The 23,423-nt window shown below is 46.7% G+C and overlaps 1 protein-coding gene across 1 annotated transcript in view; it reads right to left on the bottom strand.

The window, feature by feature from the left end:
* LOC147666366 (3-hydroxyanthranilate 3,4-dioxygenase-like) overlaps nt 1–16,156 on the bottom strand; it is a 308,626-nt gene extending 292,470 nt beyond the window's left edge. Inside the window, exon 1 of the mRNA XM_086949101.1 lies at nt 15,986–16,156. Coding sequence (XP_086805227.1) covers nt 15,986–16,065 — 80 coding nt within the window. The 5' untranslated portion in view covers nt 16,066–16,156. The remainder of the gene's footprint in view (nt 1–15,985) is intronic.
* Nucleotides 16,157–23,423: the final 7,267 nt, after the last annotated feature.

Raw genomic sequence — 23,423 nt, 5'->3', positions numbered from 1 at the left:
CGAGATAAGCCTATCTGCTCTGCCAAGCTACCGAGGGGGTGAGCAGGGGTTATCAAAGGGTGTGATCCCCTTGCCCTGACTAGAAAAGGTGTGTCCCTATTTGTCAGAAGTGTATACCTCTGCCAACTAGAGACAGCCGGTTCTAACACAGGCCCACCCATTTTGACTTTACAAAATTTGAAATGCAATAGGTCTCGCATTTATGCGAGTTTAAGATATTGGCATTGTAAATGAAAATTCCTTTTATTTATGTTTTTAAAAAGCAAAACAATACAAAAAAGGCATTGTCGTTTAGAATGCCAATAGCTCAAACTCACAGAATTACGAGACCTATTGCATTGCAAATGCTTGTTATAATAGCGTTTCAGCAGGCGTGCACAAGAAAATAAGATCTCCAATACTTTGTGGACAAGCCAATCATAAGCAAAGGGTGACCCCCTATATGTATACATTGTGCAGCTAGAGTTACTGTCTTTGAAGATGACTTGGATCCTCAAAAGGTTTGCTTGTATTTTCTTCTTTCTTGCAGGTTTCCAAGAGAGGAGAATTACGTTCCTGCAAGATACTGGAGAAACAGATACGAAGTAAGCAGGAATGGAGAAGCCAGCATTCAGCAACCCTCCAAAGAACCTCAAGACGTGACTAGAAGTGACCTGGAAGCAATCAGGTAGGTTAACGGTAAAGCGGAAGACACGTGTGTCAACTACAACACAAAGCGCTCGTCTGCCCGCGCCGGCCAATTCAAAATTTGCAAACATTCGTGACAAGAATTTTCAATTCTATTAAGGACTAGGAGGCGAGGATTATGCTAGTCTCATTTCTTTATTTAGAAATGCCCAGCAGCAATGTAAAACTACATTACCCAAAAACACCTGGGTCATAACCATAGAGTCCGTAGTATAAATAGCTATGCAGACAATCCCACTTCCTCTTTCTTTGGTTAGAAGGAAATCCAGTAAAGCAGTAAACAGTTCAGGAAAAGTCAATGCAAAGGCAAACCCCAATCCAGGGCAACGAAGGAAGGTTCAAACAGCAACTGCCGAATGAAGAAACAGGAAACAATCTTCAAAGAAGAAAACAGGAACAGCCACGCCGCACAGCAGGCACATCATCTGGGATCAGATCCTGAAAAAAGATACAAAGCCGTAATACACGTCCATCACAGACAGGAACATGTCAAAAAGGGTGGGTAAAGAAAACAAGGCAATAACAACAATTGCATACAGATCAAGTAATGAACATGCTGTAGAGAATACAATGCATAAACAATGGGTGGGATAATCCTCGCCTCCTAGTCCTTAATAGAATTGAAAATTCTTGTCACGAATGTTTGCAAATTGTGAATTCTATTTCAGGACAGGAGGCTCTGATTATGCTTGTTTAAAGCTCCTCCACCACAACAGAACCAACAGTAGCAATAGGCTTAAAGTATAAGGTCTTGAAAACAGAGTCTGATGACCAGTCGGCAGCTTTCATAATGTCCCACAAGGTGACACCCAAAGAGAAGGCCTTAGAGGCCATGGCCCCACGGGCAGAATGAGCACCTAACACAGAAACATCAATGCCCGATTCCCGCATAAGCCACCGTACCCAACGAGCCAACGTGGCCGGGGTAACAGGGCGAAAGGGCTTCTGCAATGCAATCAACAATTGTCCTTGCAAATCAGAACGAAGAAGAGAAGTGCTCACCTCATAATCCTTAAGGCATTGTACGACACAAAGGTTAGGCCGAGCCGGAAATGAAGGATAAGAGATAACCTCAGTATTCGTCTTAGTGCGTCTGGAAAGGCGAAAGGTAACCCCCTCAGGCATGAAGCTATGCCCCGCAAGGTCCAAAGCGCGGACATCAGAGACCCGTTTGCAAGAAAGCAAACACAACAGCATAGTAAGTTTGGCCAATAGTTGTTTACGGGTCAATAAAGAATTACTCGGCCAGGCTTCCAAGAAACGTAAGACAACCGAAACGTCCCATAAAGAAACATATTTAGGACGTGGAGGAGTAGCCAGACGAATACCTTTAAGAACCTTAGAAACAAGCGGATGCTCTCCCACAGGTTTCCCATCCACAGGAAGGTGACCCGCCGAAATAGCGGATCGGAAATTGTTTACAGTGCTGAACGCCAAGCCAGAAGAAGAAGATAGAGAAGCCAAAAAATTGACAATCAAAGAGACATCAGCTGATGTCGGATCAACTTGCCGTTGAGCACACCAATCTCTCCAACGTTTCCATGAACCTCTATAACGTTTGTGAGTACCTGGGGCCCAGGCGTTGCTGAGAAATCTGGTAGCGTCCGCAGAAAGGCCTGACACCGCCCAACGTTCCCCGAAATCCGCCACGCCAGGAGAAGGAGGGAGCCTGACTGAACCAGGGGATGCGGATTCTGAAGCGGATCGAGTAGGAGATTCCACTTCTGAGGAAGAAGAAACGGTAATGCGCATGCCATTTCCAGAAGAACAGGGAACCACGGCTGAGCCCTCCACAGAGGAGCAATCAGAATCAATTCCGCCTGAAAGCGTGTCGCATAAGCCAGAACCCTGGGGAGCATCATGAATGGGGGAAACGCATAACATAGGGACGTCGGCCACGGTTGAAGGAAAGCATCCGTGGCCAGAGCCTCCGGATCCGGTCTCCAACTGAAGAACTGGGGAAGTTGGGTGTTGAGACGGGATGCAAAGAGGTCGATCAGACAAGGGCCCCAAGCCCGAAGGAGTTGGCGAAATACACGAGGATGGAGCCTCCAGTCGCTGAAGTCCTTCAGATACCTAGAGTTCCAATCCGTCACAAGATTGCGACAACCGGGAAGGTATTCCGCTATAACTGTGATCTTGTACTGAAGACAATAGTGCCAAAACTCCTTGGCAATCTCTGCCAATAATCTCGACCGAGTCCCTCCCAGTTTGTTGATGTACCGGACTGCCGAGACATTGTCCATCCGAAGAAGGATACAGCAGTGGGACTGAAGAGGCGCTAGGCATTTGATCGCAAACGATCCCGCCAGCAACTCCAAACAATTTATGTGGAGAGAAAGTTCCTGCGGAGACCATCGTCCCCCCTTCGAGATCGGACCGCAATGGGCCCTCCAGCCCCAACGACTGGCATCCGACTCAATCACAATCTCCGGAGAGGAGCCGAAAAGAGCCCGGCCGTTCCAGGCGTCCATATGGTCCAACCACCATTGCATTTCCGACTTCGCCTCCTCCGAGAGAGGAATCTGATCGGAATAACGAAGACCCCGTTGAAGATGCTGAATCTTCAGGCGCTGCAGCGCCCGATAGTGCAACGGAGCTGGAAATATCGCCTGCAGGGAAGACGCTAAGAGACCGACAACTCGTGCTAACGATCTCAATGACACAATCTGACTTGAGATAACCGAAGTAAATTCCCGTTTGATGTAACGAATCTTCTGATGCGGAAGCAGAAGCTGGCAAGTGAAGGAGTTGACCTTGAACCCCAAAAAATCTATCACTTGAGTAGGATGTAGTACAGACTTGGGAACATTCACTAGAAACCCGAGGGACTGAAGGAGGTCTATTGTCCGGTCCAGATGCGACATCAGCTTGATAGGACAATCCGCCAGAAGGAGGATGTCATCCAAATATATGATCAAGCGAACCCCGCGACTGCGGAGAGATTCCACAACTGGACGTAACAGCTTCGTGAAGCACCAAGGTGCTGACGAAAGGCCGAAGGGAAGAACCTGATACTGGTACCAAATCCCCAACCACTGAAATTGCAGAAAGCGGTGATGTGGAGGGAAGATTGGAACAGAGAGGTAAGCATCTTTGAGGTCCAGACGAACCATCCAATCCCGGTCCCGCAGGAGATCCCTCAGCAGATGGATACCCTCCATCTTGAAGTGCCGGTAAACTACCCCTGCATTGAACTCCTTCAGATTGAGGACCAACCTCGATCCCCCTCCCTTCTTCTCCACCAGGAAGACGGAGCTGGCAAAGCCCTGAGGATGGCGTACTGTGGGCACAATCGCTCCTTTCAATACCAGAGACTTGAGTTCCTCTGTGATGAACTTTTGACTTTGCTTTGAGAAATGAAGGGGAAAAGGAGGACGGGACTGACGCAAGGGATGATAGAACTCGATCTTGAATCCCTGAACCGTCTCCAGCACCCATGCATCGCTGGAGATTGAGCGCCAATTGTCTAGAAAAAGACGAATCCTTCCCCCCAGAACAACACTGCATGCAGGAAGAAGTCTCACCTGAAGTGGCGGAATCCTGATATCCTCTGGAAGCGCCACCGGAACCTCCCTTCTTATTGGTGCCACGTCCTTTTCTGGAGGGATAGAAATTGGAACGCTGGGCGTATCCCGAATCCTGCTGTCCTCCTCTATGGGACTGATACCCCTTTTGGTTGGGTCGTGCTTGACCACGGCCGGACGAGCGTCCCCTGTATCGTCCTGCCCTGTTGAAAACCGGACGCATGACCCGCTTCAAAGTTGCCTGGGCATTGTCAATACTGCTAAAAGTACTGACAAAGTGAGTGAGCTCTTTTAAAAAAGGTTGGCCAAAAAGGAGGCCTTGAGCCGCAGCCCCTGCCTCGGAAGTCAAAAGTTCGGCCAGCTTCGGGTCCACCTTGAGGAGAATGGACCGGCGACGCTCACTAGAAAGCGCACAGTTGGCGTTTCCCAACTGACAAATGGCCCGCTGTGCCCATTCAATGAGTTCATGAGGATCAACTGTGGAGGAGGCCTCCTTCGCCATGAATCCCAGATCTAAGATTTTTGTCAGAGGACCCAGGAGATCCAAAACCTTATCCTGACAAGCCCACCAGGACCGATCCAGACCCTTCTTGGGGTCCTTAGCGAACTTGCACAAGTAGGTCAGCATGGTAGGGTCGACCTCAGGCGTGTCCGCTAGGTTATCTGCCAAATCAGGCCGTGGACACTCTGAGCGGAGACGCGCACGCACGTCATTACCAAAAGGTTGGCGGATATGTTGTTGAACATATTCCGCCACAGCTGGGGAGGGAAGCCACGCAGTGGAATGTGGATGCACTATGTCGGCAGGCTCGAAATTCAAAACTGTAGGGTGACTAGGAGCATCCACAAAATGTTCTTTACATTTACGTTTTTTCGGAGGTGGGGAAAGGACCTCAGAGGAGGACGAGGAAGAGTGCTGATCATCACTCTCAATTTCCACTGGAACTGTTTTTGATTCAGAAGAGGATAAAGACTGCGCAAGCCTGCGAAAGTCAGAGGTATGGGGATTGCCAGGAGATGAAGTAGACTTCTTGGAAGGCACCCAACCCTGCTGCTGCGCATATTTTGTTAAATGGCGCTTCAGGGGCGTAATGGCGCGCACCATCGCATGGTTCATAGAATGTTGAACCCCTTTGTCCAGCGCTTCAACAGGGTCCTGTTCAAAAAACTCGGACCCTTCTTCCTCATAGTCACCTTCCTTCTCATAATAATATGAAGCACTCATGGCACACTGGAAGTGTGTATTCAAATCGCCCAAGAGGTGACTAAAATCCTGTATGCCAGTGGCAAAGTTTGAGGGAGTGGAAAAACCTCACAGCAAGCAAGGGAATGCAGAAAAAACTGCTTGAAAGACAATTAAAGAGTGGAGGGAGGCTTGCTTGCAACAAAAAAGCTCACTCTCGGCAAAGCCTATGTTAATTTAGTCAACCGGGGCTTTTTTGTAAACTCCGGTGACACACGGGGACCGCTGTGAGGCCGAGGGCGTGTTTACGTGAAGAGAAACAATCAGCCGGCTCCGTCCTCTCAGGAATGCAAATTGAAATGCTGAGAACAGAGAACCGCGCATGCGCGGCAGCCGGCAAGCCCCACAGACACGGAGCAGCTCGCGCAAGACGTGCGCGAGGCTGCCCTGACCCCTAGCTCCACTCCACAACAAACGGGGATCCAGGCGACACGCGCCCACCCCGGGAGGTCAACTCGCGCTCCCTGCCGCGAGCGCCGCAAAGCACAGACACAAAGCGGCAATGAAAACAATGAACGCCGAAGCGAAAGGAGGCGCGAACATCGCGCAACAATAACACAGCAACAAGCACGAGCAAAGCGCAAAGCACAAAAGCAATATATCAAGTCAAATACAAATGTCAATAAAAGGAAACACTTATCTGGCTGCGGAGCAGCAAAGAAAGAGGAAGTGGGATTGTCTGCATAGCTATTTATACTACGGACTCTATGGTTATGACCCAGGTGTTTCTGGGTAATGTAGTTTTACATGGCTGCTGGGCATTTCTAAATAAAGAAATGAGACTAGCATAATCGGAGCCTCCTGTCCTGAAATAGAATTTTATTCAGGTTCTCGCTCTGCCCCGTCTCTCCCGATCGGAGCATTCCTGACAAACAGAGGGCAGTAGTGGTTTAGTTTTCGCACCTCGTTAAGGACAAGTGTTTACTGTGGGTCCAGTATAAATGACAACAATAGAAGAGTTGAAGATGGTGCTATTTGGTCGTCAACACCCTACAACCCAAGGGGGTGTATACACATTGGGTCCAAGAATCTCAACAGTATGTAATGTTTACAGAGACGAAAACCAAAAGCACCCCCATATAATATCAAACAATAATATAAGGTCCAGTGAGGATTTAGTTTGAATATTGGTACACTTTATTGACCCTTTCCTGTAACGTTCAAATTACTCTGAAAACGAGGATGTCATATTACTAGAAGGGCCTATAATGGCAGGATTTTGGTCTTGTGTATCACTCAGGTTTCTTGTAATACTCGATACATCTGATTCACTGGCTGACGTGAAGGTCGTCAGTGTCTTGGTATTCTCAGTAAGTTGACTCAGACAAGATTTCTTTCTGCATCTTTTCAGTGTGTCCATCATCCCAAAAGAGGAGAACAGAATCAGGTTTTCCCATTTCCTAAGTACATCTTATTTTATTTATTTATGTATTTAAGGTGTTTTACATAGCGTTAGCCTGACCCGAGGGTATTGAAGCGCTTCACAACAGTTTTTGAGCAAGATCTATACAAAAAACAGTATTCTGACATATAAGTTTGGTAGTCCCAGTGTGCTGAGCAAGATCCATACGATAAACATCTGTATTTAGAGCCTTGGATGATGGGAAAATAATCACCTGTAAACCTTGTAGTACTTGTTTCAGATCTAAAAATCTTTTTAATATGGTCAAATCCCAACAGCTTGATAATTCCTGTTTTCTGAGGTGCTCAAGCCTGATGAATTTCTGCCCGAGGTCTTGCGGACTAGTATTGGGTGAACAAGAATTATCAAGATGGTGGGTTGTGACCAGAAGAAAATTTGATGAGATAAAATCTTGACCGAGTCAAGGAGCCATCAACAGTTTTGCCATTTGTTTACCCAACCTATTTAGAATGGGAAGATAAAGGGCCAGTTTTCACTGTTCCTCACAGACAGAAAATGACCCCCATGTCATGTGAGAAAATACTCAATGTGGTCATTGTTTTTTAGGTCTCGCCTACCATTGCAGCGTGAATGCGCTGCTATCGCTTTGCGAGGCATGCAGTATGCACTATAGTGGGGGAAGCTCCATTTAAGCTCTGCCCACTCTCCGCCCATCTTTTGGATTGGCTTAAATCATAAATGCTGCCTTCTGAATGGTTTTTAACTTGTTAGTCCCTCCTCCTGACTGCCATGTTACGATTTGTATACTTCCATGGCTATGGACCCCTTTTCCTTTAAAAACAATTTTGTTGCTGTGGCTCAACCCCTTCCCTTTCGCAGTTTTCGACTTCTGGGGCCACCCCCATTGACCCCAGTAATCCTGTTCATGCCTTTTTGCCCTCCCGCACTCCCGTTTTAAATACAATAGGACTTGCGTAAATGTGAGTTCTATTGCATTACAAATGCTTGTTGTTAAAGTAGTGCCCCAAATGTCAGGCAGCAGTTGTCTGGTTTTGGGCGGCAGCGCATGTCACTTCCGCCTCGCTCGAGCCTCCCCGGAGCCCACATCTTCCTTTAAATATTCATTTTCCAGCAGCTGCTTCCCACAGGACTGTTCAGAGCTGGAACTTTCTCCGCGCTGGGCTGACAGGGGTGGGTGATCCCGGTGTCCCGAAATATGTACCTCTGCCGTGGTTGGTGATAATTCCTTGGGTGTATAGCGCCGTGAAGTAGTAAGACTATGTAGCAAGCACTAGACCAAATCTATTTTTACATGAGGCTTTCCAGCGGTCGCACTATGACAAATCAAATGAGCTGTACCAGGGCAGGGCTGCTTTGACTATGTGTAGACAGGTTCACCCTGTGCGGTGGTCCATTTTAGATGTGTTTGGGGTATTAATGCACTTTCTGTGGAGCTGGCCCCCAGCGTGGCTGCCAGGGTGTAGGGTCGCTAACAGGACCATGATGGGCTGCAAGTTGGGGCGTCCCGCGACTGTAATGTTTGCTGCTAGGAGCCACACTTTCTGGTTCCGGCTGGTTCCGTTGCGGGGTCTTTGCCACCTTCCATGATGCATTGCGAGTGCAGGTGGACAAATAGCTCAGAGAGTTAACGTGCCCACCGCAGTCAGTGTGATCTGAAATTACCATGACCCAGTGTACCCCGAACAGAAGGAGTGTCATACCTGCGGAGTACATCACAAAACCCCTCCAAGCACCCCCTCCCACACACACACGCAGTGTCCCCACGAGCTGCCTGGATGTCAAGTATTGCCAGACAGAGGAATGAGCTGCTACCCCTTGCTTTCCCTTTATGCCCATGGCAGTACCGCTGGTCACTGGCCTTGCAGCACTATCTACACACTCATAACAAGAGTCATGGCAGGTCCGCGTCGGCCTTTCATCCTTCAGAGGTTGAGTCCTGTGATGCAAACCTAGTCAGTGAGGTGAACTTTGTAAAGTGACTCAGTAGGGTCAGGTATCAGCTTAAGACCTTGGTGTAGTCTGAGGGCCGTGGGGCCAGTCCTGGGAGGAGCAGCTCCTCCTTTCACCTTTCCAAAGGGTGCTAGCATGGGTAGCATTGATTCGGTTAATGGCAATGCATGTTTCCGAGCACAGAGACAATTTTGTTCTTAATCTGTTTTGTAAAATTGAATTGTGTAACAGTAAACACCTGTTCTATGTCAGTAGTGCCAGGAGACATCCGGGGGTGAACGTAGCACTATACAGATACACGCCATGTTCATGCAAGTGTGTAATGAAAACAAGACAACAATCCATAATTATAGGTGCTACTATAGAAAACCCTAAAGAAAATAAATTATTTGTTTCACTGGTGAATGAATAAATGAATACACGCGCACACAGACGGGACAGCTCTGTGGGTCAGTTATGTTGTGCGTTGATGGAGACTAGGTGCACGCATGAGGGTTGGATGTGTGCCCTGAAGGCAGTGGGAAGTGGGCCCAGGGGGCTTTGGGAGGTGGGCCCAGGGAGCAGACATTCCCAACTGGACCCCACCAACAATGTCTCGTTGTATGTTTTGAGCATTCCTTGAGCCTCTGTGGTGGCATTTGCTGAGCTGTGGGTGCTAAAAAGGTGAGCTGTTCGTTTTTACATATTAGATTGCCAGGGCAGGGGCCGTACTGATGAATGAATGAATGAAACAGGTTTTTATAGAGCGCAGCGTTCACTCCAAGGAGCATCTTGGCGCTAGATGACAGAAGGCTGAGGGGAAGACAGGAGTGGAAACAGTACAGAGAAAGATGGTTGCAAAGGGATTAAATGAGTGCTAGTGTTTCCTGGTCTGAAGTGCTAAAGATCCAAGTTTCTAATGACTTCCTAAACATGGACTCGTTGTTGGTGTGTCTTAGTTGGGTGGGCAGGAGATTCCAAGCTTTTGCTCCCAGTGTGGCCAGGGTTTTCCCTCCTCAGGTTTTCATTTTGAAATGGGGACTGGCAAGCAAATTCTGGTTGGAGGACCGCAGAGTTCGTTTGGTTTGGTAGGGTCTAAGATGATTTCTCAGATATATTGGCCCACTTCCAATGATGGCTTTATAGGTGATGGTTAGGGTCTTAAACAAGATCCTTTTCTGGATTGGTAGCCAGTGGAGGGTTTTTAGGGCATCGGTCGAAGATGACCGTTTGGGGAGTCCCAGTACCAGCCTGGCAGCGGCATTTTGGATTACTTGAAGTCGTTTTATCACCATTTTTTTTGTTCCAGCATATAGTCCATTGCCATAATTGAGGCGAGACAAAATTAAGGCCACTGCAACAGTTTTTCTGGCATGCAGGGGAAGCAGATCAATGAATTTCCTCAACATTCTTATTATTTGAAAACAAGTACCTGCAACTGTGAGGGCATGTTTGTGAAAGGACAGCGAAGGGTCGAATTTAAAACCTACGTTTTTGGCTGTGTCTACTGTGGCTGGCGGTGGATCTGAGTTAATGGGCCACCATAGGGTTGGGTTAAAGTTGTTAGCTTTCCCAAACAGCATAATCTCTGTCTTGGAGCTGTTACACCTAAGATGGTTTGACTCCATCCATTTCATGACTGAGGTGAGGCAGTGATGAAATCTTTCTTCTGCCGCGGTGGAGTTTTTATCCAGGGTCAGAATCAATTGGGTGTCGTCTGCGTAGCTGATTGCTTCAATATCGAAGGAATCAATCAGTGTGAGCAGAGGGGACATGTAATGATTCCCAGGGCTGCACCGCTCACCAGAGCACCATTAGGCCCGTGGTAGAAGAGTGGGGAACCACAAACTCCACATCTCATACCATCCGTGGTAAAAAGCAGTGCCAAGGGGCGCATTAAGGAGCAGGCCCCGTGGAAAGGTAGAGCGGCTGAGCAGGAAGAACAGCTCTGATGAGAGTCCGGGTGAGCAGAGCCAAGTAGGATGTGAGCCCGGGGGAGAGGCAACAGACACATCGTGACCACAACCAGGACACACACCGCTCCCAGGCCCATCTTGCACTCGCTTGCTCCTTCTTTCGTGCTCTCCTTTATTCTCACCCGCCCTCTTTTTTCTCAGTCCCTCTCTCTTGCTCTGCTCTTTTCTTTTTACTTTTCTCCCTCTTCCCCAACTCTCTCTTCTAACACTCTTTCCTTCTTTCTCTGTACATACTTGTTCTTTTTCTCTTTCTTTCATTCTTTCTCCTGTCTGTCCTTCTCCTCTTTGTTCTTATATCGCTCTCTCCTTCTCTTATGCTCCATTTCTATCTCTCTCCATCCCTTTCTACCCACATTTCCACTTCTTTACTCGTTGTCTCAATGTTATTGTTCCTTCTCTTTTGTGGTCATTCTGTCATTTCTTTCTCGCTCTGTCGCTCAGTCCTTTTATCTATTCCTTTCTCTTTTGATTCTCCTAAACTTTCTTGGTGTATCTCTCATCCTTCATTTTTCCTTTATTTGTTCTTATATCTTTCACTCGCTTGCTTTGTTTTCTATTTACTTCATTGTTTCTGTGTCTTTTTTTCCTTTAAAGTTGCTTTTTCTCCACGATTTTGTTTAATTTTTTTTTAATGTCTCACATTTTTGCTTTGCTTGCCAACAGCTTTCTGTTTGGCCCTTTTCTTCTTCGCCATCCTTGGCACTTTTGTTTTAACCCACCCTCTCCTCGTTCTTTTCTCCTACCACTGTTTCACTATTTTCGCATTTTTAATGTCCAAATGATGCTCCCTATTTGACCATTCTGGCTGTTTCAGTCCTTATTTCTCTGCTGCCTCTTGCCCCATCCTGTCCACTTTCTCTGATTCTGACCCAATCACGTTGTAACCATTTCCAGTCTCTGTTTCTGTGGCTATGGACCCCGATGCAAGCAAAGGAACTGGACCTCCTTGTTCAGATTGCTTACAAAAAGACAACCACAATTAAGGCGTGTTTGGCGCCTCTGTCCCTTGGCTCTAGGCTGAGTTACCACTGCAAGTGTGCACTCCTGTGACACCCTCTCTCAGTCTCTTAAAGTAGAGATGGGCGAGCCATCACATTAACACATAGAGCCGAGGCAGGGGTCTGTTTTGGCTCTAACATCCGGTGCAGGAGCAGAGTATGGAAAGGATTTTGGGGCAGTTTTACAAGCCCCCTTGCGCCTCTGGTGCATCATGTTGCGTGACGCAGCAGTGGTGCAGCCTGGGGAGTAATGTTTACAAGCACAGGTAAAGTCACCCTGCGTGACTTAACGTGAGCCTGTAAATAGCGCCCCTGTTGCTTACTTTCCCTCCTGTTAAAGAACAGTAAATGTTTCAGCACCCAGCCTAATGTGCTGCATAGCTAAACACATATAAGGTCCCGAAGGCGAGACTGATGCATTGCAAATGCTTGTTTGCTATGAGATTTTCTTTCTGTAAATAAAAAAGAAATGTAAAACTTGCTGCACTGCCCCATACTATTGACTGAACCATCCGTCAAACTTTCAATGCATTGAAAGGAACTGCTGAACAGGCAGTTTCTGCCAATGCAAGTGATGTCAGCTAGGCTGGCCAACATTTCAAAATATGGCGGGTGGATGCTCACTCAAGGCGATGGAGAAGTTTTCTCCGTTGTCCTGATGGAGTATATACCCATCTGTTAAACTCTGAATCAGGCCCTAAGTCTCAACTTTGCAGCAAATTAATGGAAAATCAGGCACCATCGCTAGTAGTGATCCAAAAAATCTGGCTCACTTCCAAATAGTTCTTGGGTTTATATAGCAATTTTCAGAATAGAAGATCATGGAAACTGCAAAACCAGCACGGTGTGAGCAACATTACAGCAAATAATATATCATATTTTTTAAGTTTCACCTCACCCAACCATCATAGACCTAACCCACTACAAGAACATTGATTTGCTCCTTCTGACCTAATGTCATCCAGAGGTGTCAGAACAAACTAGTTACATAAACAACAGAAACAATTGTGAATTAATGTGATAACAGTGTTCTAGCAGGAAGAGCCTTGGAAAGTAGCAAAAGGCTTCATCCCCTATGTTCTTCAAAAGCAAAACGTCATATAAAAAAACGATGACATCGTGTGGCACTTTGTGTTGAGCAAGAAGATGTCAACACAGAATGAACGTCATGATTCAGCAGCCCTTTCAACAAAGATGAAGGCAAGGCCTAGCTGGTCTAATCCAGAAAAATACCCTAAAACACATCATAATTATATTGTTTCAATTGCAATAGCTTACATGTATGAATTCTTAGATAGAACATCTAATATTAAAGCACACACATAGTTCAAATGTGGAAATCTTACCCCAGGAGTGGAGCACTATATCCTTGATTAAGTGGATCGTTTGACAACCTTATTGGTAAACATCCAGCACTCAGTAGCACCAGCATATTCTCTAATGGAGGAGCTGAATTTTATAAACACATTCTAAACTAATTACAACAACGCTGCACACATTTAACACAATATACTACTTACAGAATGCCCTGATTTTTTATAAGTGACCACCATATGAGTCCCATCTGAATTTTTCCAGTTTTATGGTTCCTATTTTACTGACGTTTCTGTCAGCATTTATTTGAACCCACATTTGTCAATTATCAAGATTTATTTTGGTGAGTGCATGATAAACTTGCAACGAGTGTATTTCCATTTGTAAATTAAATACAATGGGCAGTGGTTACTTTGTAAAAGGATAAGTGCTGGTGTCCAGAGCTCTGCTCATTGGACCACGACCGGTGCTAATAAATGTCAGTGTACAGAATACCAAGGCTGCACAGTCTTGAACTCACCTCATGCCTCACTTATAGCCCGCTAGACAGTCCATACCTCTTTATCACTCAGTCCTTCATTTGTGAAAGAATAAGTGCCAGTGCCAAAGCTCTGCTCAGAAGGTGCGGCCTGTGAAATTTAACATTGGTGCAATGAATACAGGGCTTTAAGTGGGACGTGTCTTGCCGCTGCTCGGCACTGGAAGGGTCCCTAATAGTCTCTCTGTGTTTGCCCTCACCCTCAGGATGAAAAAAAAGAAATCTTTACTCCGCTGCAGTACTACCACCCTTCACTGCCTTTAAACTTCAAACTTCAAAGAGACTAGTTAGAGTTCTTTCACAGTCCCACCATTTCAGAACTGAAGCTTTTTCAATATGCAATACTATGAATCCATGGTTGCTGCCTATTCATGTTATACAACTGACACCCATTGACAAAGCCAACAGTACTAGCTTGTTGTAAGACAAATGTTACTTATCCATCCTATATATGGATGTAATGATAGAAGTAATAAAATACGAGCTAGGGAGGCACACTAAGCTAAGCATAGATTTTCCGCTTAGGTGCTTTTAAGCCACACCCTTAATTACATCGGTCACACCCCTTTGAGAGACCCCTCAGTTTATTCATCCTACTTAAAGCCCTGACTGAATAGTAAGCAGGTAATCTTTAACCTAACTCAATCCACTTTAATCCATTACCAAATATTGGAACAATTTCAACTCCACAGGGATTGAGGAAACCAGGACTGCACTTATCTATTAGTGGGGACAGTTAGGATTGGGTTTGGTGAACGGAACTGGAAGTTCAACTCCTCTAAGCTTGCTAAGTTTAAACAAACCTTAACTACCGATCAACTATATTGGTTCAGCACCCATCAATGTAATCTATTTTACAGAACATCAATTAGTTTTCATATTACCACTAGAACGGTACGCCGAACAATTGACAGCTTCAGTTCCGGAATCATGGGACACCGCCAATTGTAGTGAAATATATATTTCAAATATCTAGAATAATGTTACCTCAATACTTTTTGGATCATAGACTGGTTACCATTTGGTCATACTTCAACTTTGAGGCACAAACATTTCGAACCATAGGAGGAGAATCCTTAACATATGCCACCATGTAGTCAGAAAGGAATAATTACATTGAAAGCCCTGAAGACGTCTGAGAGAACCAAAAACGTTGGCTACGTGTTTTTACTGACTATAAAGATGAAGAATAAAGGGTTATGGAATAAATTGATCTAATTGATGTTTTGTAAAATAGAAAATTGTGAACTTGTGTTACACCATTTAAAGCAGTTTCTTGGCTGAGCTCAACTGTGTAGAAATGGATGTACGTTGTTACAATGCATGCTTTTACCACGCATGCCTTTACAACGCAGGTTTTTCATCGCAAGTCGTTACAACGACTTGCGTTGGGTGGTGCTGGATAGTGACTAGTTTAATTTACTATTCCAACTCCAGTCCCCGTGGATAGTAGGGAAGGTGTTGGATAGTAAATTAAACTATTACCTATCCTAGAGCGCCCCCCAGCGCAAGTCGTTGTAATGACTTGCGTTGAAAAACCTGCATTGTAAAGGTACTGCGTGGTAAAAATTGTGTCGTAAAGGATGTTTCCCGTAGAAATACTACTTGCATGTTACATAGATGGGTGCTGAACCAATATAGTTGACCAATACCAAATATTCCCTGCTGCTTTATCACGCTCTTGCAGGTTTCTGCTTTCTCCTTTTGTGAGGGTTTTGCTGTCTTTCTCTTCCTTTTCTTTCCGATCTGTGTGTTTTTCATTCTTGCTCTCGGTAATTATGCATCACTGCTAGGTTTTCAAGGTCCATGCCTGACTTCTTTGTCTTGTTTATTGCATTACAGAACAGGACTACAAGTCCCACAATTCATATAAAAAAACGGAACTAGAGCAGCGCATCAAGCATGGTGGACCTGTGTGAACTTGGCAGTTATGTGATGCTGAAAATAAGTTCAGGTCCCCAAAAATAAGTGCCAGTGACCCCCACCGGTTCAAATTAGGCACTGGATTCACACTTTTGCAGGTTTCTGCTTTCTTCCTCTTTGGCGGTGTCCCAGCCTTTCCCTCCTCCTTTCATGTTTGTGTGTTTTTCCCTCTGGCTTTCTGTAAATATATGATGAGGAAAAAACAGTCCTGGTCCCCAAAAATGAGTGCCATTGGGCACTCGCGGCACCCACCCGCTCAAAAGAAGCACTGGCTGTAAGATTGTTTGTTTTTAAGTAGATAAACGTAGCATTTAAAGCGAGAGCTTTGTAAACATTTCAAGCTGCTCCGTCGTTGCATACATTCGACACGTCTTCCGATTTCCTTTAAGCGGTATTATTTTTTTAGCTGGGGGGTAATATCTCATTACACTACAGAAAGTAAAACTAAAAGCTGAATAATACTTACATGAGTTTATTGCACACGGGTGGTTGAAAGAATGGCTTGTTGTCTTCAATCCATTGCCTTACATTCAACAGCGTCTCCATTTCTCCGTTGGACGAAAAAATCGCAACCGAGTCAACCGAGCGAACACTGTTTATTAAACGGTGGCTTCGCACTGCAGGTATGAAGCGTTCACTGCCCGACTGGCTTTTGAAGTCTAGTGCTTTTGGGACAGTTCGACACGGTCCGGTCGAAGGTTCAAAGGTTACAGGCAAACACACCTCCAGGCAGCGGGAGGAGAGAGCAACAACCGCGTGAGCTCATTAACAAATAACTTATTTGAAACCAAGGAAGTATGAAGTGAAGAAACTTGTTCCGTTTGACATGTTTTGTTCTTGAAGTATTTATTAATTTCACTATTCAGCGTTTCAAAATGGAATGCACATAAGTTGGCCCATGTATACAGTATGCTTAGAGGCGTAGATAGAACCCATTGCATCCGCAGCCCCATGACCGTGCGAGGCCAAGTCTGGACTCGAATTTCGAATCTCACCCCACTGTCAAACCTCGGGCACAAATATTTCTCACATCTATCACCGGAATACCAACCAGTGCAAGCAAGTGCTAAGTACCATCTGAACTCGCAGACGCATAGGGCCACGCCCAGCACCCCGGGGTCACTCGCCCAACCATACGTGTGATTCTTCCTAATACCTCCAAACATATCTGTCAGCCTGCCTGTGATCGGCGCGCGCGACCGCAGTCCCACAGGCTCGCCTGCGGCCCGCCCAGCAACCATGCTGAAGTCTCCATAACCACACACTTTCTCAGATGCATTTAGTTTGATTTACAGCGCCACTCATACCAGTGTACAGTGTCAGAGCACTTTACATCACACACACTACACAGAGACAATAATTTATACGTGTGTAAACCACTGTATAGGAAATGTTACATAAGACAAAGGACTACAAGCTGTAGAAGCCACATGAAAACCCTACTAGTAGGCAGTATAATTTAATAGCTCACCGTTCTATGTTAGGATTTTAACTTATAAACTGCAAGTAACAAAAGGATCTCTCTGACAAAAGCAGTATCCTACTAACCTAGTTAACATTATGTGCACTTTGTGATCTGCATGGTACACATTCTTTGCAGCAGGCACATTAACCCTCTGTGCCACTTTTCCAGGAGTTAACCCTTCCACTAGACAAAACGCCGATCTCTCTCTAGGAAGAACATTTATCACCGAAGCTATCATGACATTTTTATTGTTGCTGAAAATTGTTGGAGGCCAGGAAGGAGGCATCACGTTTTTTTTAAACCATAATATACTTGCAAACACTACGTACCCACCTGAAATAGGTACCCAGTGCGGTCACACTGTTCGCACCGCTCTAACCTGCTCAAGGTTTATGTGACCTCAGTGACAGAGTCACAGTGACTGTAACACTGTTGCTCTAGGGTGTGCTGCTTCGTAGGCCTGCCCGCAAGACTGGAGATGAACTTCAGTGTGGATTGTGGTGGACAGGCCTTCACGGTTAACTTACAATTGACAACGCTAGGGTGCACCTGCTTGTGCTAAGACATCAGGCCTTCTAAGGACTAGTGGGGCCTTCTAAGGTCTAGCATGGGAATATGCTCCCTCAGTAGAGTGGTCTGGTGGACTGGTCATGAAGGCTGAACCCAGTTCCCCAGTTCCCCAGTTCCAAATTCGACAGCTCTGGCCACAGTACCACATCGTCTCCCCAACTGAACACCATAGTGCCCCACTGAGAGAAACTCGCACTGCCTTCAGCTACAGCCTAATTGCGCCCGCTATAAACACTTAGATGTGGCTCAATTCAAATTATGCACTTGATAAGAGTAATATGCTGCCTAAAAAAAAAAAGTAAAAGCAAACACTCATAGGGAATTAAAGATTAAGTAAAGCATTTGAAATGTAAGCCGAAACAACATGGTTACCTTAACGATCTCTCACTCACTATTCAGAAATCAGCGAGTGGTTTTACCTGAAAAGTTAAGGACTTGACACTACAGGGCCCTGAAGGGACCCGTTTCAATGTTCATTGCTTATATCCTTACAAAACGTAAGCAGTATGGTTTAAAAATACCACATCCATAAACACAGAGCCATGGTACACATTTTGTTTTCCAATCCACCCATCAACCAGGTATTGCAATACATCCAGGAATGGTGAACTTCCCCACCTGGGGACAACAATGCTGTTCAAAGAAAGACGAGCAAACAAAAGTAGCGCTTCACTGCAAAGTATGTAAAGTGAGGCTGCACTTTGGAATAAAAAAATGTCATAAAAAGGGCATTTCATGCAAGTGTGTTTTTCTTTCTTGGATCATTTCACAGGGAAGCAACTAAATGAAAGAAGGAAAGAGAGGTTGTGAACTGTTTCTTCAAGTCACGGTTTTCAGTAAGTGAGGAGCAAGACAGAAAGAGAGGGAATCAGAGGCGTAGCTAGACTGACTGACAGTAGTGTCAGTGAGTGTCCCTGTCCTCAAATAAACTACAAAGGCCGCCGGCCCCAAAATAGTGCCGCATGGGGCAAACCGCCCCCACCGCCCCCCCCCCCCCCCACCGCCCCCTCCCCCACGGAGTATGCTCCAGTTGTTCTGTGAACCATTCTTTATACAGTTTAAACCCTACAGTGTTTCTATTTAGCGGTATACCGTATAGATAACATACAGCCTTGCCGAGCAAAATAAGATTCAAACACTGTATTCAATATACAGACTTAGTACCTATAACCACACTTGGCCAACAGTCAAAATTAGACAACTGTCACAATGACGTGAAAGAAGAAATGCATATTGAGAAAGGAAGAATCTAGCGACTGGAGAAATCCCTAAATCATAGATTGGTGGGAGGGGGAGGGGAGGGCAAAAACAGAGGAAATAAGGCATGTTATTTTACCATCAGCAATAGGTGATTGAGGCGGCTTAGGTGTTACAAAAAATCTCAAGAGTTTATAAGAGTGTAAATCAGCTGTCACCTGGGGACATGTAGTACACTCAATTATGCATACACTGTAGAGAAGAGATGCGGGTAGGGGAGGAACTAAAATGTTAAGTGACAGGACTTGAGGCCCATTAAACTTGAATGAGAGATGCCATAATTACACCGACATATAGATAAATACATATAACGTCAATATACATTAACCATATCTCCTGAATATGGAGGCAAATATGTATATCCATTGTTGACAAATACTCCAATATGACAGCCCGGGACAGAATATTTAGACATTTTGGGAGGGGGAACATTTAACTATTTAACATATGCAGATAGACAGAGGAAGGTGGGTTAAATTCTCCACTGTGCAATGCCACGGGTTATATCCATATATTTATAGATTCCAGTATATTGATATGCGTGATCACAAAACAAAGCATGCTGCTAGAATCTTTAAAAAAAAAAAAAATTATTAACTTTGCTCGATGACTCAAAGAACACATAGCAGTGTTCAATTGGCATGAAATATGATAGTAATTCATTGTACATTCAAGGCATACAATACAGTGTCTTAAAACCTCAACCCATGTCACTCTCATCCCGCACCCCCCCCCATTGTTCGGTACTTCCACCAGGGACCCCAGATCCTTCTCCATCTCTTCATACAACCCCTGGCCTTGTAAATCATTTCCTCCGCTCTCTGGCACCAATCTAAAACTCGTTGCCACTGGTCCCACTGTGGGGCCTCTTGCGCCCCAACCCCTGGCTATATTTCTTTTGGCCACCCCGGCCGCCAAGGCCAACCAGATCTCATCGTACCATGATCAATCCATCGGCCCTTTAATTATTAATAGAAGCCACCAAGGTTCCACAGGGACTGGCGACCCCACAACAGTTGCCATAGTGCAGGCCACTCTGATCCAAAAAGGTACCACATTCGGACAATCCCAGAGAATATGGAAGAAAGTTCAGTCATCTTGGCAACCCCTCACACATAAGGGAGACTGGCTCCTGCCCCACGAGAACAGGTGAGTTTGCAGGTAATACACCCGGTGCAAGATTTTTAATTGGGCAAGACGGAACCTAGTTCGTATCGTGATTTTGCGGCGGCTCTGCAGGGCGTCCTGCCAATCGTCATCTTCTAGGCTGCTGATATCTTCTTCCCATCTCACCCGTAGAGACAGTAGGGGGTCAGGCATATCATTTATGAGTTTGCGATAGATAGTGGCCGTTGGCTTCTCTAAGATGGGGTCAAGCAGGAGCCTGTCCTCCATGGGCGAGTACTCTGGGACCGAAGTTCCTATGTGGATATGGGTGCGTAGGGCATGTGTGAGACACACGTAGTGGTAGTGTTGGGAGTTGTGCATTTGATATTCTTTTGTAAGGTAGTCGAAGGACCTAAGGGTGCCTCCTTCCAAACATCCCCCAGATAGTCCATCCCAATCAGCCTCCAGCCCTTAAAACCGGTTGACCTTTTCACCTCCGTTAACTGGTCCCCAAACCAAAGCGGGGTCCTACCCGTAATAGTGCCCGCCCACCCCAGGAATTTGTTGGCCTCCCTCCAGCACTGTAGCACCAGTCCTGTATGCGAGGGTAGGTCCCTCCGATTCTTCTGCGAGTACAAGAAAGGTTCACACAGCGTCGGGACCCACGGCGGAGGACCCGAGAGGGGATAAATCAAGGATTTAGCCCAATTAATCTTGTAGCCGGTGTAACTACCAAATAGTTTGAATAGATGAAGCGCCTGCGCCACTGAGTGGTAGGGTCTGGCCATGTAAAGGACAATATCGTCGGCATATAAAGATATACGCTCCTCCCACTCATCTGTAAGCGCCAGGCCCCAGAAAGACCTGTCTCTCCGAATCCAGTGGGCCAGCGGCTCCAGCGCCAAGGTGAAGAGGAGAGGGGACAAAGAGCACCCCTGCCTTGGACATAACTCAGTTTATCCGCACCCTCGCCACAGGCTGCTCATACAGCAGATGCACCCAGCTGCAGAAGACCGGCCCGAAGCTCAAACGTTGCAGGACCATAAATAAGTAAGGCTGTTCGATGCTATCAAAAGCCATTGAGGCGTCCAGCGCTATCAACGCCGTTTGGGTATCGCCCACATCCTCTGTCATGTACAGCACCCCATAAAGCCGTTGTAAGTTATGCTGGGTGCTCCTGTGGGGCATGAACCCTGTCTGATCCACGTGTATCAAATCAGGCAGGACTGAGATCAGATGAGTTGCCAAGGCCTTAGCCAAAACCTTGGCCTCCACGTTGAGGAGTGAAATGGGTCGATAAGATGAACATTGGTCTGCCGGTTTCCCAGCCTTATGGTTGACCAAAATCGTGACCTCCCGCTGGTCAGGCGGGAATCTCCCCACTCAACTTGCTTCAAGGAACATTTGCCTCAGGGGTTCAGTCACGACATTTGCTTGCCTCTTGTAGATTTCAACTGGGAGCCCCTTGGGTCCCTGCGCTTTCCCGGCCTGAAGTGCGTTAAGGGCTTCACCCAGTTCCAGTACCGTGAGGTCCACCTCCAGGCTGCTCGTCTGTTCCTGGGATAGCGTGGGGAGGGCGAAATCCCATAGAACCTCCTCACAATCAGATTCTGATCTGGTGCACACCGGGGTGTACACCTTCTCATAGTAAGACGCAAAGGCCTCCGCTATGTCGATCGCCGCCGAAACCAAGGAGCCCATCTCGTTTCTCACTTCAGTGACCCAGGAGCGCTCCCGGTCCCTACGCTCGAGCCATGCTAATAGCTTCATACTTTTGTCCCCAGCATCATCTATCCGATGTTGCACGGCAGGGGAATATTTGTGTGCCTCACCCTTCGCCAATGAGCGAAGTTCTCGTTGTTTGAGGGCTAGCTCATTTCTGTGCCCCACCCACCCCCGTTCCAGCGCCTCCACTTCTCGCTCCAATTGCACAATCTGGAGTGCGTCTTCCTTCTTTTGAGCGCCGATAAGCGCCTGGACCTGGCCCCTCAAGACTGTCTTAAATGCTTCTCACAAGGTTAACTGGGAGTCAACCGAGCCCTGGTTCTCCGCAAAGTATAGTTGGGAGCACTCCCACAACTGATCAACTATAGAATCGTTTTTAAGGCACCAAGGGTCTATCCGCTGGAAGGACGCCCTTGCCGTTACCGCCACTTTGAGAGTGACACCCACCGGTGAATGATCTGAGATTTCCCGGGCAATAATGCAGGAGTCCATAAAGTCACCCAGTTGGTCCACCCTGGCCAAGAGGTGATCTATTCTGGAAAAGGACCCATGTTGAGCAGAGTAAAACGTTTAGTGCCTTTGCGTGGGGTGATGCCCGCGCCATATGTCACTGAGGCCCATCGCTGCGGCAAAGCCTCGCAAGCCAGCTTCCCCCCTATTACCCTGCCTCTCCCGTGAGCGGTCAGGTCAGTGTCCATGACCGCGTTAGTGTCTCCTCCCAGTCCCAGAGTAACCCACGGAAGATTCGCCAGGTGGGTCCCAAGTTTAACATATGTCAGGGAATGCAATCCGGGTGGGATATAGCAGGAGCTAAACACTAGCGTGCGACCCTCCCATTTGGCCGCTACCGCCACCAAGCAACCCGATTTTTCCTCCCACTTGCCCGTGACAATGAATGGAAGGGCTTTACGGATGAGAATCCCCACCCCCCTGGAGCCAGACGTGAACCTCGAATGGGCCACCAACTTGTAGCCAAACTGGTCTAGTCCCATGCAAGCATTACCCCGCAATTGAGTCTCCTGTAGGAGAACTACGTCCGGAGCATGGCGCTTTATATACTGCATGACCAACGTGCGCTTTATTTTATTGCCCAAACCGTTCACGTTCCATGACCAAATCCTTAGTCATTACTGGTCACCCATTGAAGTACAACAACACAGATTGTTTCCGATCTCTCACATGCCACTGTTTGCTGCTGTAGGCTTACCAACGTACCTTCAAATTTGAGACGCCATGAGCCAAACACAAACAATTCCACAAAACCCTGCCCCTCCCCCCCAACTCATACCACCCTCCCTGCCTCCCTGCTCAGTGGGCCCCCAACCACCCACCTCGTGAATGCACAGAGTGCCTGTCGCCCCATCAACCCCATACCAACAGAATGAGGAAACATAAACCTGCATCCGCAGAAGAAGACATACTTAAGTGGTGGAGTGCACACCCCATGGAAGAAATCCACCATACAGACCCCACCCTCCCAGCTCCCTCCCCCCAACACCAATGCCGAAGGCCTTAAATGGTGAACCATTAACACAATGTGAGCCCACACCTTACAACTGATTAAGAGTTTACAGCCCCGGAGCCACTCATCCTCCCACCTGCAATAAACCAGGACCCAGAAGGCACACCACCGCCCTTATGTCCTTAACCACATTGCCCCATGTCCACATTAACACTACAGTCACTTGATTGGTGTCTACTCAATCTGCTGGGGCTCTCGAGATTGGCAGTCGCTGGTCTGGGTCCCCTGACCAGCACGGCTGTGTGGGAAGCGTCGCAA

Source organism: Lissotriton vulgaris, unplaced genomic scaffold (assembly GCF_964263255.1).
Source record: "Lissotriton vulgaris unplaced genomic scaffold, aLisVul1.2 SCAFFOLD_1819, whole genome shotgun sequence".
Taxonomy (NCBI): Eukaryota; Metazoa; Chordata; class Amphibia; order Caudata; family Salamandridae; genus Lissotriton; species Lissotriton vulgaris.
The sequence above is the reverse complement of the archived record's forward strand: the minus strand, read 5'-3'. Positions and strand labels throughout refer to the sequence as shown.